Source organism: Dama dama, chromosome 16 (genome assembly GCF_033118175.1).
Source record: "Dama dama isolate Ldn47 chromosome 16, ASM3311817v1, whole genome shotgun sequence".
NCBI lineage: Eukaryota > Metazoa > Chordata > Mammalia > Artiodactyla > Cervidae > Dama > Dama dama.
In genome coordinates, this window is record NC_083696.1 from 25,264,141 (window position 1) to 25,283,623 (window position 19,483).

At 38.2% G+C, this 19,483-nt stretch overlaps 1 protein-coding gene across 4 annotated transcripts in view; it reads right to left on the bottom strand.

Moving 5' to 3' along the window:
• ROR2 (receptor tyrosine kinase like orphan receptor 2) overlaps nucleotides 1–19,483 on the bottom strand; it is a 238,195-nt gene that overhangs the window by 12,256 nt on the left and 206,456 nt on the right. For all 4 annotated transcript variants that reach the window (XR_009696370.1, XM_061163583.1, XM_061163586.1 and 1 more), the window contains one exon: nucleotides 177–304. Coding sequence is in view for 3 of the 4 variants with exons in the window: in XM_061163583.1 (XP_061019566.1) it covers nucleotides 177–304 (128 nt within the window). In the remaining variant the exon portion in view is untranslated. The remainder of the gene's footprint in view (nucleotides 1–176; nucleotides 305–19,483) is intronic.

The following is a 19,483-nucleotide window of genomic DNA, read 5'->3' on the forward strand; positions in this document are numbered from 1 at the left end:
TGCAACCCACTTCTGATAAAGGCCTCTGATTTTCTCTTGCAAGAGACATGGCACAAGGATTCACTGGCCGTGGTTGTAAGAGACAAAATACACAAATGGGGTTGAAAACACACCAGTGGGGTGACAGGCAGCTGCATGCATGCTCAATGTCTCAGGACAAAGGTCTGCACTCCTACCTGTGATTCGGTTTTCAATCTCCCCCTGCATCTGGAGAGAGTCCACGTAAATGGTCCTGTTCCCAATGAAACGCGCACAGGCAATTCCCCGGTAAGGCTGGCAGAATCCATCCTCATGGTAGTCGTCTCTGGGAAAAACACACGATCTGTGAGCACACTGAAATTATCCCCAATGATTTTTTTTCTCTTTTTAAATCCAGCATCTGGTGAGCTAGCCATCTTGTCCCTTGGCATCTACCTGAATAAATCGAAAACTTCTGTCCACACAAAATCCTATGTGTGCATGCTCAGTCATGTCTGACTCTTTGTGACTCCATGGACTGTAGCCCGCCAGGTTCCTCTGTCCATGGGCTTTCCAAGGCAAGACTATTGGAGTGGGTTGCCATTTCCTACTCCAGGGGATCCCTCCCAACCTAAGGATTGAACCCATATCTCTTGTGTCTCCTGCATTGGCAGGTGAATTCTTTACCACTGTACCATCTGGGAAGCCCACAAAAACACATACACAGACATTTATAGCAGCTTAATCCATAATTGCCAAAACTTCAAGCAACCAAAATGTCCATAGTGAATGAATAAACTGTGGTACATCCAGGCAATAGAATATTACTCAGCAGTGAAAAGAAAAGAGCGATCAAGAAAAGATATGGAAAAAAAAAAAATGGAGGCAACTTAAATGCACGTTACTAAGTGAATGAAATCAATCTGAAATGGCTGCATGCATACTGTATGATCCCAGTTCTATGACATTCTAGAAGAAACAAAATTATGGAGCAGTAAGAACATAGATGACTGCCAAAGGGTTGGTGATGGGGGTTGGTGAATAGGAAAACAGGAGATTTTTAGGGCAGTGGATCTACTCTGCATGATACTTTAATGGTGGATACATGTCATTATACATTCGTGCAACCCAGAGAATACGCAACACCAAGAGTGAACGAACTTTATCACAAATCATGCTGCTACTGCTCAGCCACTTCAGTCATGTCCGACTCTTTGTGACCCCGTGGACTATAGCCCGGCCAGGCTCCTCTGTCCATGAGATTCTCCAGGCAAGAATACTGGAGTGGGTTGCCATGCCCTCCTCCCGGGGATCCTTCTGACTTCTGCTAATAATAATGTATCAATATTGACTGGCTTATAGCTGTGGTGTTGGAGAAGACTTTTGAGAGTCCCCTGGACTGCAAGGAGATCCAACCAGTCCATCCTAAAGGAGATCAGTCCTGAATATTCATTGGAAGGACTGATGCTGAAGCTGAAACTCCAATACTTTGGCCACCTGATGCAAAGAACTGACTCATTTGAAAAGACCCTGATGCTGGGAAAGACTGAAGGCGGGAGGAGAAGGGGATGACAGAGGATGAGATGGTTGGATGGCATCACCGACTTGATGGACATGAGTTTGAGTAAGCTCCAGGAGTTGGTGATAGACAGAGAGGCCTGGTGTGCTGCAGTTCATGGGGTCACAAAGAGCCAGACACGACTTAGCGACTGAACTGAACTGAACTGAACTGGCTTACAAATTGTAACAAATACGCCATACTAACACAAGATGTTACCGATAGCAGAAATTGTATGAGGAGATGGGGGGAACGAATACCTGAGCTTTCTCTATACTTTCTGTTCAATTTTTCTGTAAACTTAAAATTGACCTAAACTATAGAGCCTATTAATTAAAAAAAAAAAAATCCAGCATCTCTAAGGCAGGGTGGGGTGGGGTGGGAATGGAACTAGTTGAGTATGAAGGACTAGTTGAGTATGAAAGATGGATTGAAAAACGTGAAGTATACACATGGGTGTGTACATGTTCATGCCTATGGTCAAATACACACAGAATATTAACAGTCGATGTGTTCCATCTTGGTCTTAAACTACATTGGAAACATTACACCTCTATTAACTTCCATTGTTTGCAAGCAAGGCTTCTTTGAAGATGATGATCATTCGGAAACTGCGTTCTACCATTAAGCTTTAGGAGAGAATTCTTTCAAATGGAGAAAGGCAATGGAGAGGATGCCAGAGTCAGGCAGGACCTCAAAGAGTTTATACAGTCAGAAGTGCTCATTACACGACAGAGGAGTGACCTCATCATTGCTCCACAGCACAGACCATGAGTGCAAATATGGGGGACAGAGAAGGAGACGCTCACAAGCACAGCCCTCCCTCTCGCCCCCCAGTCCAACCTTCCCAGCCTGGAGGGAATAGCCTGCACATGTCCCTTTGGAGTCTGTGCTAAATTATTTTCAGTAAAACCTGTTAGTCCTGCCTTCGGCCGATGAGATCAGTCATTCTAAGCAGATAGATGCTTTTTAAAGTGGCCCTGAGGATGCTCCAAGGAGACAGGAAAAGTGGGCTAAAGCACATGTATCAGGGCTGCCGTCCACTCTGGAGCAAATGGGGTGTTGTGCTCCCACAACATGCTTCAGCAAGTGCCTCAGGCCGGTAATCTGCTTGTTTTCCAGCAAATCTGCAACCTGCCATAAGCCCAACACCTGTCATCCACCCTACATTGATGTAAACCATCCCCCAGTGAAATCTGGGTTGTGTCCAAATTAACCAAATGGACTTAAGAATCCCTATCTTAGCTTTCTCACAAATGGAAAGTCGGGACGCTTGTGACAGTGGAGAGAATGGGTCTGGCAGGACACAGTCTCTTCAGCCGCCTCTGGCTCTCTCCCTTGTCTGCTGTCTTCCTGAAGAAAATCTCTCTTTCAGAGAAAAGAACTTCGAGCCATAAAAATCGAAAACAGGAGATTCTGGTGTCAGGGAGAGCCAGGTGCCCTTTCTCTCAAGCTCACGGGCCATTATTTCTTTGGGTCAAGTATTCCTTAAACATTGTTTAAATAGGCAAGCACATGTGCTAACAATACACACCCAACCCACCTCTCTCTCTCTCTCTTTGTGAGCTGGTGTTAACTGCTGATTAAACTAAAACTAATGCCTACACTTGCCAAATACAGAAACACGAGTACAAGTCAACTTTGCCCTGGTGTTCGAGTTCCATGTCACCGTTTGCAGACTGGGTTTAGGGTGCTTGCTTGCTATGCCAGGAAAAGCATTAAGATGTGCCTTTTCTTTTTTTTTTTTTTTTCAATTCCAACTTTTTTTTTTTTTAATTTTTTTTTTCTTTTATTAGTTGGAGGCTAATTACTTCACAACATTTCAGTGGGTTTTGTCATACATTGATATGAATCAGCCATGGAGTTACACGTATTCCCCATCCCGATCCCCCCTCCCACCTCCCTCTCCACCCGATTCCTCTGGGTCTTCCCAGTGCACCAGGCCCGAGCACTTGTCTCATGCATCCCACCTAGGCTGGTGATCTGTTTCACCATAGATAATATACATGCTGTTCTTTCGAAACATCCCACCCTCACCTTCTCCCACAGAGTTCAAAAGTCTGTTCTGTACTTCTGTGTCTCTTTTTTTGTTTTGCATATAGGGTTATCGTTACCATCTTTCTAAATTCCATATATATGTGTTAGTATGCTGTACTGTTCTTTATCTTTCTGGCTTACTTCACTCTGTATAATGGGCTCCAGTTTCATCCATCTCATTAGAACTGATTCAAATGAATTCTTTTTAACGGCTGAGTATTATTCCATGGAGTATATGTACCACAGCTTCCTTATCCATTCATCTGCTGATGGGCATCTAGCTTGCTTCCATGTCCTGGCTATTATAAACAGTGCTGCGATGAACATTGGGGTGCACATATCTCTTTCAGATCTGGTTTCCTCAGTGTGTATGCCCAGAAGTGGGATTGCTGGGTCATATGGCAGTTCTATTTCCAGTTTTTTAAGAAATCTCCACACTGTTTTCCATAGTGACTGTACTAGTTTGCATTCCCACCAACAGTGTAAGAGGGTTCCCTTTTCTCCACACCCTCTCCAGCATTTATTGCTTGTAAACTTTTGGATAGCAGCCATCCTGACTGGCATGTAATGGTACCTCATTGTGGTTTTGATTTGCATTTCTCTGATAATGAGTGATGTTAAGCATCTTTTCATGTGTTTGTTAGCCATCTGTATGTCTTCTTTGGAGAAACGTCTGTTTAGTTCTTTGGCCCATTTTTTGATTGGGTCATTTATTTTTCTGGAATTGAGCTTCAGGAGTTGCTTGTATATTTTTGAGATTAATCCTTTGTTTCTTCATTTGCTATTATTTTCTCCTAATCTGAGGGCTGTGTTTTCACCTTACTTATAGTTTCCTTTGTAGTGCAAAAGCTTTTAAGTTTCATTAGGTCCCATTTGTTTAGTTTTGCTTTTATTTCCAATATTCTGGGAGGTGGGTCATAGAGGATCTTGCTGTGATTTATGTCGGAGAGTGTTTTGCCTATGTTCTCCTCTAGGAGTTTTATAGTTTCTGGTCTTACATTTAGATCCTTAATCCATTTGGAGTTTATTTTTGTGTATGGTGTTAGAAAGTGTTCTAGTTTCATTCTTTTACAAGTGGTTGACCAGTTTTCCCAGCACCACTTGTTAAAGAGGTTGTCTTTTTTCCATTGTATATCCTTGCCTCCTTTGTCAAAGATAAGGTGTCCATAGGTGTGTGGATTTATCTCTGGGCTTTCTATTCTGTTCCATTGATCTATATTTCTGTCTTTGTGCCAGTACCATACTGTCTTGATGACTGTGGCTTTGTAGTAGAGTCTGAAGTCAGGCAGGTTGATTCCTCCAGTTCCATTCTTCTTTCTCAAGATTACTTTGGCTATTCGAGGTGTTTTGTATTTCCATACAAATTGTGAAATTCTTTGGTCTAGTTCTGTGAAAAATACCGTTGGTAGCTTGATAGGGATTGCATTGAATCTATAGACTGCTTTGGGTAGAATAGCCATTTTAACAATATTGATTCTTCCAATCCATGAACACGGTATGTTTCTCCATCTGTTTGTGTCCTCTTTGATTTCTTTCATCAGTGTTTTATAGTTTTCTATGTATAGGTCTTTTGTTTCTTTAGGTAGATATACTCCTAAGTATTTTATTCTTTTTGTTGCAATGGTGAATGGTATTGTTTCCTTAATTTCTCTTTCTATTTTTTCTCAAGTGCACACGGAACCTTCTCCAGAATAGATCACATCCTGGGCCATAAATCTGGTCTTGGAAAATTCAAAAAAATTGAAATCATTCCAGTCATCTTTTCTGACCACAGTGCAGTAAGATTAGATCTCAATTACAGGGAAAAAATTGTTAAAAATTCAAACATATGGAGGCTAAATAACACGCTTCCGAATAACCAACAAATCATAGAAGAAATCAAAAAAGAAATCAAAATATGTATAGAAATGAATGAAAATGAAAACACAACAACCCAAAACCTATAGGACACTGTAAAAGCAGTGCTAAGGGGAAGGTTCATAGCATTACAGGGTTACATCAAGAAACAAGAAAAAAGCCAAATAAATAACCTAACTCTACACCTAAAGCAATTAGAGAAGGAAGAAATGAAGAACCCCAGGGTTAGCAGAAAGAAAGAAATCTTAAAAATTAGGGCAGAAATAAATGCAAAAGAAACTAAAGAGACCATAGCAAAAATCAACAAAGCTAAAAGCTGGTTTTTTGAAAGAATAAACAAAATTGACAAACCATTAGCAAAACTCATTAAGAAACAAAGAGAGAAGAACCAAATTAACAAAATTAGAAATGAAAATGGAGAGATCACAACAGACAACACTGAAATACAAAGGATCATAAGAGACTACTACCAGCAGCTCTATGCCAATAAAATGGACAATTTGGATGAAATGGACAAATTCTTAGAAAAGTATAACTTTCCAAAACTGAACCAGTAAGAAATAGAAGATCTTAACAGACCCATCACAAGCAAGGAAATCGAAACTGTAATCAAAAATCTTCCAGCAAACAAAAGCCCAGGACCAGATGGCTTCACAGCTGAATTCTACCAAAAATTTAGAGAAGAGCTAATACCTATCTTACTCAAACTCTTCCAGAAAATTGCAGATGAAGGTAAACTTCCAAACTCATTCTATGAGGCCACCATCACCCTAATTCCAAAATCAGACAAAGATGCCACAAAAAAAGAAAACTACAGGCCAATATCACTGATGAACATAGATGCAAAAATCCTTAACAAAATTCTAGCAAACAGAATCCAACAACATATTAAAAAAATCATACACCATGACCAAGTGGGCTTTATCCCAAGAATGCAAGGATTCTTTAATATCCGCAAATCAATCAACGTAATACACCACATTAACAAATTGAAAGATAAAAACCATATGATTATCTCAATAGATGCAGAGAAAGCCTTTGACAAAATTCAACACTCATTTATGATTAAAACTCTCCAGAAAGCAGGAATAGAAGGAACATACCTCAACATAATAAAAGCTATTTATGACAAACCCACAGCAAGCATCACCCTCAATGGTGAAAAATTGAAAGCATTTCCCCTGAAATCAGGAACAAGACAAGGGTGCCCACTCTCACCACTACTATTCAACATAGTGTTGGAAGTTTTGGCCACAGCAATCAGAGCAGAAAAAGAAGTAAAAGGAATCCAGATAGGAAAAGAAGAAGTGAAACTCTCGCTGTTTGCAGATGACATGATCCTCTACATAGAAAACTCTAAAGACTCTTCCAGAAAATTACTAGAGCTAATCAATGAATATAGTAAAGTTGCAGGATATAAAATTAACACACAGAAATCCCTTGCATTCCTATAAGATGTGCCTTTTCTTATTAACGTCAGCTCTATAGAGGATGTGAGATTTGATTCGGTTGGTTCCTTGGGTGACCCCACAAGAGCGAGTCATTTCCTTTCTCTGCCTCAAGAGTCAGGGACTAGAAAGCCTGGTCTGTCACTGTGGGCTTCTCTTTGGCCACTGGTCACGTGCCCACAGGACTGGGGAAGCAACAAGGGTACAGGCAAGACATACTGAGAAAGGGCGTAAGGCATCACACCGTGTCCACAGCCCACTCATTTCCATGGGCTTCTAATCTGAATGTTAAAGAATGTCCAAAAACACAAACAGAAACGTTTGGACAATGACATCCTCCAGGCTTCTGAACTTTGAGAGAACAAGTGAGACTTACTTGTCAGTCTCAAACACTTACGTCTTATCTTCACCTGGCATTGTGTGGGTCCTCTGAAGAGTGACAGAGCTGCAGAAAGTCTGTAAAACCGGTCATTCAGAGACCAAAGAAAAATGCTGACACAGAAGCTGTCTTCTGTAAAATCCCTTAAACCACACCAGTGAAATAAGCATGCTCACCAAATCTCAGAACTTCAATGTGATAGAAACTCAGTTTTGGAAATCTTCATTCCTGATGCCTCCAGGCACTAGTGACACAGATGAAGAGGAAACCTTTATAGCAACAAGTTCATAGTAAAGGAGGAGAGAGACAGAAATAACTACAATCTTAGGTTAAGATTGGTGGCTCAGATGGTAAAGCGTCTGCCTACAATGCGGGAGACCCGGGTTCGATCCCTGGGTTGGGAAGATCCCCTGGAGAAGGAAATGGCAACCCACTCCAGCACTCTTGCCTGGAAAATCCCATGGACAGAGGAGCCTGGTAGGCTACAGTCCATGGGGCCGCAAAGAATCAGAAACGACTTTCACTTTCACTTTAGGTTAAAAAAAAAAAAAAAACCTACGGGAAGGGAGTTGGAGATTGGGAAGAAAAAGAAAAAGGAATCATTATACTGTGATAGAAAAGGCTTCTTCACAAAGGGGTTAGGAGATGGTAGGCCATGTCAGCACCTTCCCTGTAATGGTACCTGCTAGAAACAAAAACTGGTTTGAAGAAAAGCTTAGAAAAATTCCTTGTTATAAACAATGAATAATCTTTAAAGGAAAGTAGGCTCCTTTGAAGTTGAAAAGTAATCAATACCAAAACTCAAAGGTGTAGGAAAAAAAATTGTGTAGGAAGGTAACTTTTCCCCTTAATTTTTTTGTTGAAACTGGTTAAATAATTTCATAATTGTTACTGTTATTATGAGAAGGTCTGTTTGTCTGTGATAAATAGGCTTCCTACTTGAGGAAAGCAGAGGAAGCAACATCTTTAACAAAAATGGATCCTAAACTCCATAAGCTTCACATGACCTGCTAGTAACCTAGTAAGCTGATGTAACAAAACACTTTTCAGCAGGAGATAACAAAATCTAGAGTATAAACCACAATGTCTGGTGTACAATAAAAAATCACCCATGAACACATGTGAATAGATGGGAAAATATAACCTATGGTCAAGAGAAACAAACCCAGATGTTAGACTTAAAAGATCAGGACTTTAAGGAATCATAAGTATGGCAAATGATATACAAAAGAAAATATAATGAAGATATGGGTAATCTCAGAAGAGATGGAAACTGTAAAAGAATCAACTAGAAGAACTAAGACATATAATCTCCAATAAAACATTTAAGGTATGATACTAACAACAGATTGGATAAAATTAGGAAAAAAATTGGTCAACTTGACAGGCCAATGTAAAATTTCCAAACTGAAACAAAGAGAGACATAAAGATCTACAAAAAAATTAAATGGAGCTTTAGTAAGTTATAGGAAAGTACAGGAGATTTAACACATACAATCAAATTCCAGGAGGAGAAGGGAGATACACAGAGTTGGGAGAAAGGTTTGAAGAAATTATAGCCAAAATTTCCCCAAATTTGATTAAAATACAGTAACACCAATTAAAGAACATAAGTGAAAAGTGAGCAGAATAAATACAAAGGAAACCATGCCTGCTGATATCACAGTCAACTTGTGATAGCCAACTTGTGATATCACAGTCAACTTAGGATAAACAGAAAAGGGAGGTAATAAAAAATAGTGGCTGATTGCTCATCAGAAACAATGCAAAACCGAAGATGGGAGAATGACAGCTTCAGTGCACTAGCAGAGAAACATCAAATGTGAAACTCAGCAAAAACATCTTCCAAATAAAAGGACCTATTAACCAAAAGACATAACATGAATGAACCTAATTATCAGAGTTTCAGAATATATGAACAAGAATTAACAGAACTAGAGGCTAAAACAGAAAAATCCATAATTAAAGTTGGAAATTTTAACACCTGTCTCTCAGCAATTAACTGAACTGGACAAAATTTAGTGAAGAAACAACAGGAACACTAAGGACCCCCTTGACCCTTGGATATATCTGCAGAACAACACCCCCAATGAGACAGCATTCATGCGTCGGTGTACATGGCAGTTCACCCAGGCAGACCATATGCTTTTCATAAAGTAACTCATGATACATTTTAAAAAGTGAAACCATAAATTTCTGATTACACAGAATTAAGTTAGAAACCAATAACAAAAATACATTTAGAAATTCTCCAACTATTTGGAAATTAAGTAGCACACTTCTAAATAACCTTTGTGCTCAAAAAAGAAAATGTCAGAAAAATTAAATAGTATGTTAAATGCAATAAGAGAACATAAAATATGAGAAATGAAAACAGGATACCCCAAATTGTGGAATGTAGCTAAAAGAGTAATTGAGAGAGAACTTTATAGCCTTAAATGCTTAAATTAGATAAGATTTTACACCTTAAGAAGTTGGAAAAAGAATGTCAAGTTGAGCCTGAAGTAATTAGAAGAAAATACTAATGGTGAGAGAGGAAATCAATAAAATAGAAAACAAACAATAAAAAAAATCAATAAAGTCAAAAGTTGATTCTTCAAAAATTGACAAAATCACTAACACTGAGAAAAAACTGATTAAAAGAAAGCACACATTACCAACACCAGGAATGCACAAGGGGACTCACCAAAGACTTTGAAGATGTTAATGATAATAAGAAATTTATGAAGAGATAAATGCACACACCCAACAACTTAGAAAAAAATGATAAATGACAATATATCAAAATAAGTACAAATAGGAGTAAAAACTCAGATTAGCCCCACATCTCTTAGAGAACTTGGAGTTGTAATCAGAAACCTTCCCAAGATTAAAACTCCAGTCCAAAATAAAAGAAACTGGTGGATTCTATCTAGTATTTAAAGAAGAAACTTCAGCAATTTTAAATATATTCTTTCAGAAGATAAAGAGTAAGATGTACTTTCTAGTTCATCTCACAAGGCAAACATGCCTAGATACAAACAGCTGACAAGTATGTTCCAAGGACATTACAGGCCTCCTGATCAAAAGGGCCACAGGATCCACTAAACACTAACAAACTAGACTGAGCAAAATAAAAAGATGATATAGAAATGGGTAATGGGCCAAAATGGGTTAATCCAGGAGCACAAAGTTACTTCATTTAAAAGAACATTTAAAAAACAATTACTGGAAACACAGAGTCAAAGAGAGAAACCATGTAATAATTTCAGTTAATATAAAAGAGTGTTAGTCACTCGGTCCTGTCTGACTCTTTGTGACCCCATGGACTGTAGCCCGCCAGGCTCCTCCATCCTTGGGATTTTCCAGGCAAGAATACTGGAGTGGGTTGCCATTTCCTTCTCCAGGGGATCTTCCCAACACAGGGACTGAACACAGGGATCAAACCCCGGTCTCCCACATTGCAGGCAGACTCTTTACCATCTGAGCCATCAGGAAAGCCCTCATATAAAAAAGGCAGTTGACAAAACCAATACTCATTCATTTTCAAAACTTTCAACAAAGAAAATAACTTTTTCATTCTAATAAAAAAGCATCTATGAGAAACCCACAATGAATTTCTTACTTAATGGTGAAATAAGGAATATTTTCCCCATAGATATAAGACAAAGATATCTGCTCTTACATTTTCTACCCAACATCACTATGAAAGTCCTAATCATTACAAAAAGGAGATAGATAGAAAGAGATGGTAGATAGATAGATAAATAGCTTACAGATTAGAAACGAAGAAATAAAACTGTCTTCAGTCATAGATGACACAATAACTTACATAGAAAATTCTAATGAATATATTTAAAAACTATAAAAATTATTATGGATCTCATAAAGTCACATGATAAGGTCAATATAATCAATTATATTTTTACATTTGAGCAACAATTAGCTAATAAAATTTTTTAAAAACATTATTTACAATAACACTAAAAATATATGGAGGAGTAGTCAAATTATAGGAAGAAAACAGAATGGTGATTGTCAAGGGCTGGGGAGGGTGGAAATGGGAGTGGTTATTGTTTAATGGATACAGAGTTTTAATTTGGAAAGATGAAAATGTTCAAGAGGGATGTGATGATGGTTGCATAACAATGCATATGTGCTCAATGCTGCTAAATTATGCACTTAATATGTTTAAAGTACTTAGAAATAAACCTAACAAAATATGTACAAAACTTCCACACATAAACTTCAAAACATTGCAGAGAGAAAGGAAAGAAAATCTAAATAAATAGAAATACATACCATGTTCATAGATTGGAACACTCAGTAGTTTAAAGAAATCAAGCCTCGCAAAGTGCAATATCATCCCATGAAAATGCTAGCAGGATTTCCTCACAAACTTCCTTTTATTACAAAATAAAAAATAACTACATAATGAGAAAATGTATCTTAACCAAGCAAGGAAAATTAACGTCACCAATAAGGGGCAAACTGATGTAATATACTTTTAGATATGATACCCTGAGAAGGAAACATCACTTATGTTATTTCAGTAAAAAAGGTATAAACAGAATGTAATTGTGAGTAAACATCAGTCAAACTGAAATTTAGAGATATTCTACACAATAAATAGCTCTTCACATATCGAAAATCTTAGTGTCATGAAAGGTCTGGGAACTATTCCAGAGTAAAGAGGACTAAAGTAGAATGGTGAGGAGCCTATATCTAGTAGTAGGGGATCTAAAGAGCATTACTGGGACAATGAAAGATATTGGAGTATGAATGGCAATTCAGACACCCTTAAGATGAAGCTGTTTTTCTGTAAGGAAACATTGCTGGTCTTAGGGAATATACACTGAATTGTTAAAGGGCAAAGCAGTATAATGAATTCAACCTACTCTCAGATGTTTCATAAAACAATAATGGCAAACAGCTATAGAGGGAATGATAAGCCTATGGCAAAATGACAAAAATTGGTCAACCTAGGTAAAGACATATGGGATTCCTTATTACTATTCTTGTAATGTTTTTATAAGTCTGAAGTTATTTCAAAATTAAAAGTTAAAAACATCCTAGTAGGCACTTTGGTAGAAATTGACAAACTAAATCTAGAATTTAAATGGAAATGTGAAGCTACTAGAGCAGCCAAAACAATCACGAAAGAGAGTAAGAATGATGGAAGATTTCACACCTTAATTTTAAGACTTATATTTATCAAGACAATATAGTATTGGAATATAAGGATAGATCAATAGAACATAACAGAGAATTCCAAATGTATCTTCATATGTAGTCAAGTGATTTCAATAAATATACTAAGGTATTCAAAGAAGACAGGATAGTCTTTTCAAAAATGATGTCAGAACAACTGGATTTTTGTATGGAAAAAAACCAAACTGAAACCCATTAACTCACACCATACACAAAAATTGCTTTAAAGATGGATCACAGACTTAAACATAAAAGATAAAATTAAAAGCTAGTAGAAGGATACATAGGAAAGTATCTTTATAGTATTTAGATAGGCAAAAGCAAAGATTTCTTAGACATGATGCTTACATGAAAAAAATGATAAATTAGACTTACCAGAATTAAAATTTCCTGCTCATCAAAAGACAGCATTAAGAAAATAAAAAAGATAAACCACAAGCTGGGAGAAAACACTTTATATATGTGACAAAAGAACTCCCATTACTCAATAGGCAGACATACAGCACAGTAAAAATTGGACAAAAGAACTAACAGATACTCCACAAAAGTGTGTCCTTAGAAGATGGTCCCATTTTCAGTGATTGAGGAAATGTAACTGAACCATGATGAATCATCACAACAAAAGGAACTAGAATGGCTACAATTAAATGACAATATCAAACTTTGGTAAGGATGTGGAGCAACTGAAACGCTCATATCCTGCTGATGGCAGTCTAAAAGAGAAAGATCACTTTGGGGAAGAGTTTGGTTATTTCTTATACAGTTTATATATACACATACCATCTGACTGAGCAATCTCATACCTTGGATTTATCCTAGAAAAATGAAAACATGCTCCCTAAAATTAAACATCCATAGCAGTTTATTTATACAATTATTTATATATAAATTAAAAATTTATATAATTATTTATAATAAACTGGAAGCCCAAATGTCCATCAACAGGTAATAAACACATTGTAATATCTTCATATAACAGAATACTTATGAATAAAGAAGAATAAATCATAGAGAGTATCTTTCAGATGCTATATTTTGTGAAAAAAGCCAGACATAAGAGTCTCCCAGGAGAGACTCTTACTCTAAGTAAGCAGCAGAAGGCAGGATATTTTAGTTTGTGTCTGTTTTTTTTTTCATTCATTGCCCCCCCCCCCCCCACCCAATAACTTAAAACAGGGCCTGGCACATAACTGATCCTCAATATAAAATTGTTTAAAAAAATGAATAAATGATTTAATGATTTCCTTGAAAATTAGGCATCCTACCTTATTCCTCTCTACTTCTGAGATGAAACACAGCATCCAATTATACTGATATCATATTTGATGTGGCAAAAATGTGAACTGAGCACATTCATTCATAAAATCAACACCAACATTCATGTCATGAAATCAAAGTCAGCAGAACCTTTCAGAAACACTGGATTTTGCAATGTCTACCCTTAACACTGGGATCACAGGAGGCAGGAACACAGTGGCTCCAACACTAAAAGTTCCCTGGCAAGTAAACATTATTCTCTCCTACCATGTTCAGGGGGCTGGTCCCTCTCACATCAGCCTTGGAAGACTGGTAACTTTCGGGTGAATCTGGAGGTTAGTATGTAAAAAGTTCTCATCCATGCATAACAGGGCATATTAGCTCATGTGCTTAGTTGCTCGGTTGTGTCCAATTCTTCATGACCCCATGAACTGTAGGCCACCAGGCTCCTAACAAGAATACTGGAGTGGGTTGCCATGTCCTCCTCCAGGGGATCTTCCTAACCCCGGGATCAAATCAGGTCTCCCACATTGCAGGCGGATTCTTTACCATCTGAGCCACCAGGAAAGCCCAAGAATACTGGAGTGGGTAGCCTATCCTTTCTCTGGGGGATTTTCCCAACCCAGAAATTGAACCAGGGTCTTCACTGCAGGCAGATTCTTTACCAGCTGAGCTACCAGGGAAGCCCATACATGGATTCAAATGAAAACAAAGAGTTACTAGGAACATTCGATGTGCTGCTACCATCAACTGCTAATATTATCATTACTACTAAAGCACAAATACTTTCATCTGTGTCACTATGAGATCTGAATTAAGGAGAGTGTGTGTGTATTCTCTGATTACTTTACCTGTGATTGGATTTAGCCACTTACTACTAATCTTAAAATGAATTAAGTTTCTAACTTTTATTTAAGTTCTGCACTATGGGATTTAAGGGGAATTATATTTTCCAGAAAAAAAGAATCTATCACAAGAAGTCACAAAGAAAAAAATTAGGTTGACTTCTCTCCTCCTTCCAACTCAATTTGATTGCATGCTAAGTCACTTCAGTCATGTCTGACTCATGGACTATAGTCAGCCAGGCTCCCCTGTCCATAGAATTCTTTAGGCAAGAATCCTGGAGTGGGTAGCCATTACCTTCTCCAGGGGATCTTGACCCAGGGATCGAACCCAGACCTCCTGCATTGCAGGCAAATTCTTTACCATCTAAGCCACCAGGGAAGCCCACAATTTGATTAGTTGGTGGTTTAATGCATTTAACATCAACTACTAAACGTTAGCCTTTTGTCTGAGTTAGTTTACTTTTACCAACTTGTTAGTAAGGCAGCTTGGTTTCTCCCGAAGTCATTTTTAAATTACCGGCTAGTCAGTTTGGCAGTTTCAGGGTTTTTTTAATTACTGGCTAGTCAGTAGGCAGTTTCAGGGTTTTCTTTTCTTTTTTTTTTTAATAGTGCTGTTTTCCTGTAATTAGGATAAAGTTTGAACTAGGCTTATGACAACTTCCCCAAAATAGCAATGGAAGGACTCTGAGGTACAAAATGGCTGAGTTCTGTTTAGACAGGCAAATTGTGAGGTGCCTGTGAATCATCCCCCTGGAGATGCCCACGATGGGGCCAAACTGGGGGGCCTGAGATAAAGAGATAAGTCAGATTTGGAAGTGGAGATGCCAGGGTCATGAGCATATGGATGGAGAATGGCTGAATCCTTGGAATTATCTGCAGGTTATGAAGCAATAAATGCTAAGGACATGGCCTCAAGGAGAATGATTTCCCAGCGGCCAGTAATTAACATCACTTTTAATTGTTCAAAAAAAAAACCACACTTTCCTTTAAGCAGATGTTTGGTGAAGCACATTATGCATGCACATACTTGTGGGCCATCATCAGGGTGGCCCAGGACAACCAACCAGGAAATATGAAAGCCCTGAAGCTCAGGCTTCGGGGAGCACCCCGAGACCACTGTCCTGCTACCTCATCACCTGACTTCAGTATCACTAGGCTACCCCATCACTGCATGCATGTGTCTATCATCATGAAAATAAAGCACTTTTTAAAAGAGCAGAGAGAACTGAAACCCATACATGAAATGTGAGACACCTAGCCTCACATTAATCCTCTCGCATTACCAAAACTGCTACCTGAGTAAGCTATAATCACTCGGTCTTTGAACCTACATCTGTGGAAAAACAGCTTGTTCTTAAAACCTTTGTTCTCCATATACACACCCGCCTCACCCTCCCTTCAAATGGATGAAAGGAAAACAATGTTTTGATGGTAATAAATCCCTTAACCTCTGAGGATTTCCACCTCACCCCTCACCTCCTTCAACACACACAGACTGATGTCCAGGCAGCTGCTGCTGTCCGTGTGTGTGGATGTGTGAGGGCAGTGGTCCAGGGAAGACAGTGATGAGCCCGGAGGGGATCATCCTTGTTCATGGTTCAGAAGCAGCGTGTCCCAACGCTGACATGCCGTACATGGGGATCAACCAGGGCTATCTGATTATTCACTGTCTCAGCTCTCCATTTGCAGGTATAGGATATGCCAGCAGACCAACAGCAAAAGAGCTCTAACTGCTGTGCATTTTCTCAGGAAAGGGCCCGAGAGAACAGTCATAGCATCAGAAAAGCTACAGATATTCCAGAGATAAAAGCAGAGGACTTATGGATAATTCTGTTTTAAGCCTACTGATGTTCCCTCTTTTTTGTCTTTGTTTTGGTTAAGTTGCAGAGATATCATAAAGGAGGTTAAACACAATCACAGTCAATGGGAAGAAAAGAATAGTGGCCACAAAAAGACAACTGCCTTCGACCATGAAGTACCTGAATAGAGGGTCATCTGCCAACACGAAGTGAGCAGATCAACTCAGGAGCATATTAAAAGAATATGTCATTCTGACCGAATGGATTTCACTCTAGAACTGTTGTTACTCAATAATAGGAACTCTGTTATATAACATCACATTAATACGTTGAAAGCAGAAAACTGCACAATCACCTCTGTATCTGAAAAAGTAACTGCCAAAATCAAACCGCCAAGCAATTCTGATAAAAATACAAACTGATAAAATTCAGATGGAAGAATAAAAGTTAATAGTTAAGATAATTTAGAAGCATTGGTGTAGTAATATTGAAAGTTACTCAGTTGTGTCTGACTTTTTGCAACCCCATGTCACAAGTCCATGGAATTCTCCAGGCCAAAATACTGGAGTGGGTAGCCATTCCCTTCTCCAGGGGAATCTTCCCAACCGAGAGATCAAACCCAGGTCTCCAGAATTGCAGGTGGATTCTTTACCAGCTGAGCCGGGGTAGCTAGATTAGCCAGCTCAGGCTGCCATAACAAAATAGCACAGACTTGGATGCTTAAACACTACACACTGATTTCTCACAGTTCTAGAGACAGAGAAGTTTAATGTCAAAGTGTCACCCTATTTAGTTCCCAGCTTTCAGATGGCTACCTTCTCGCTGTGTCCCCACATAGCAGAGAAAAGAGACAGCGATCTCTAATGTTTCTTCCTCTTCCTATAAGGACTCAAGTCCTATTAGGTCAGAGCCTCACCCTGATGACTTCATTTAACCTTAATAACATCCTTTAAGATGCTGTCTCCAATACAGTCACAGGAAGGGGGATTAAGGCTTCAATATCTGAATTTGGTGGAGGGGAGCACAATTTAATCCATAACAATAAGTGAGACTATTTCTCTACGTATGGAATAAAGATATAATGTTAGAATATTGTGGTATTTATTCCAGGCACAAAAGCTACTAGAACAGAATCTAGAAGCAGATCTACACGTATAGAAATTTCACAGATGACAGAAGTGATATTAAATTTAATGATTACAGATGGGGCTATTCATTATATGATGCCAAGGCAGTAGACCATTGAGATAGGAAAGCATTACGGTAGAACCCTGGCTTATATCAGCATAAAAATCAATTCTAGATGAAGTAGGAACTATGTAAAAACTATAACTTTAAACTCTTACAAAGCAATAAGGAAAAACAAATATCCCAATGAAACTGGACAAAATACAGTTGATTCTGGTTATCTATGATGGTTATTTTCTATAAAGTCACCACAAACACTGAACTAGTAAATACCAAGCCATTGTCCCTAAGGCAAATACAGAGATAGTTTTTCACAAGTCTGTGATCATGACATTTTCATCAACCCATCAATACATAATGTTGTTTTATGTGTGTTTCTGTTTAAAGACATCTTATTTAATGTGGTTAATGATTCATTAATAATGAGCTCTCAGCCAACAGCACTGTAACTCATGCCTAAATGAAGCTTATCTAATGTATTTCTTCCATAAGGCACATCACAGCCTTCTGGTGCTTAGGAACACAAGAAAGCACTTCATGCTGTGTTGGGGCCACTCTAAACAGCAAACTCACCAATAAAAAGCAGAAACGTAAACAGACTCAAAAAAAGACGTGTGTGCACAGTAGGACAGCTGAAACAGATGGCAGACCTCAGCTGCAAATGCATGCATTGGGCAACTCAAATTTTTCACACTGCTCTGTACATATCCATGAGTGACCATGAAAACATCCTGATTATTAATTTAAGGGTTACAAAGAAATTTTACTGAGTAAGAAAATTTGCAAGTATTGAATCCATAAATAAGGAGAATAGACTGTATTTAAATTGGCAATCCAATGGCTATTAAACCAATACAAATATGTTCAACTTCACTATTTACTGGTGAAATCTAATGTAAAACTACTATAAATTACCACTGACACCCAAGACATTGGCACAGTTTTGAGTTCTGATAATACCATATGCTGGGAAACATGAGGAAATAAGAAAATAAGAACTTATGCTTTGCCAGTGGGACTATGAAATTCTTTATTACTTTTGGGACAATCGTGCCATACCTTGGAGAAGGAAATGACAACCCACTCCAGTATGCTTGCCTGGAGAATCCTATGGACCGAGGAGCCTGGCAGGCTACAGTTCATGGGATTGCAAGAGTCGGACACAACTGAGCAACTAAAGAACAATAGTTAACTACAAAGAAAATCTTCATCAATTACCAACTGTAAAATACATCACAAATTCACTGATAATAATACAACAAAAGTCAGAAGACAACAAAAAGCAAAAGCTTATATACCTGGAGGGGAAAAAGATGTAGCAAAAATGATATTTGGAGGAAACTTCATTGTTTTAAATGCACTTGTTTGAAAATCTAATATGACTAATACAGGAATTCCTTTTTTAAGAAGTCAGAATAACATAAAGATCACTGGAACCACTACATACACATAAAGATGGCTCAATTTATTATAGAAAGACCAACCAGATCAAATGCTGGTAAACATTGTAGTAAGCAGAATTCTCCTACCTGGTGGTGGGAGTACAGAGTGGTACAACTACCTTAGGAAAAGGTCTGGTATTTCTTACAAAGCTCAGCATATACATATCTGATAAGTCAGCACTCTGACTTCTGGAAATTTATCTAACAGAAATGAAAATATTCATCAACATGAAAAGGTGCAAACTTCTCAAGTGTCCATCAACAGGAAAATGGATAAATCAAATGAAAGAGTCACACAAAGGGATGCTATTCAGCAATAAAAAGCAGCCATCTACCAAAACATGTATAGCATAGACAATTTTGAGAATACTATGTCAAGTGAAGGAAACCACTTGACATTTAACTCGGATGACCATTATATCTACTACTGTGAGCAGGAATCCCTTAGAAGAAATGGAGTAGCCATCATAGTCAACAAGAGAGTCCAAAATGCAGTACTTGGATGCAATCTCAAAAACGACAGAA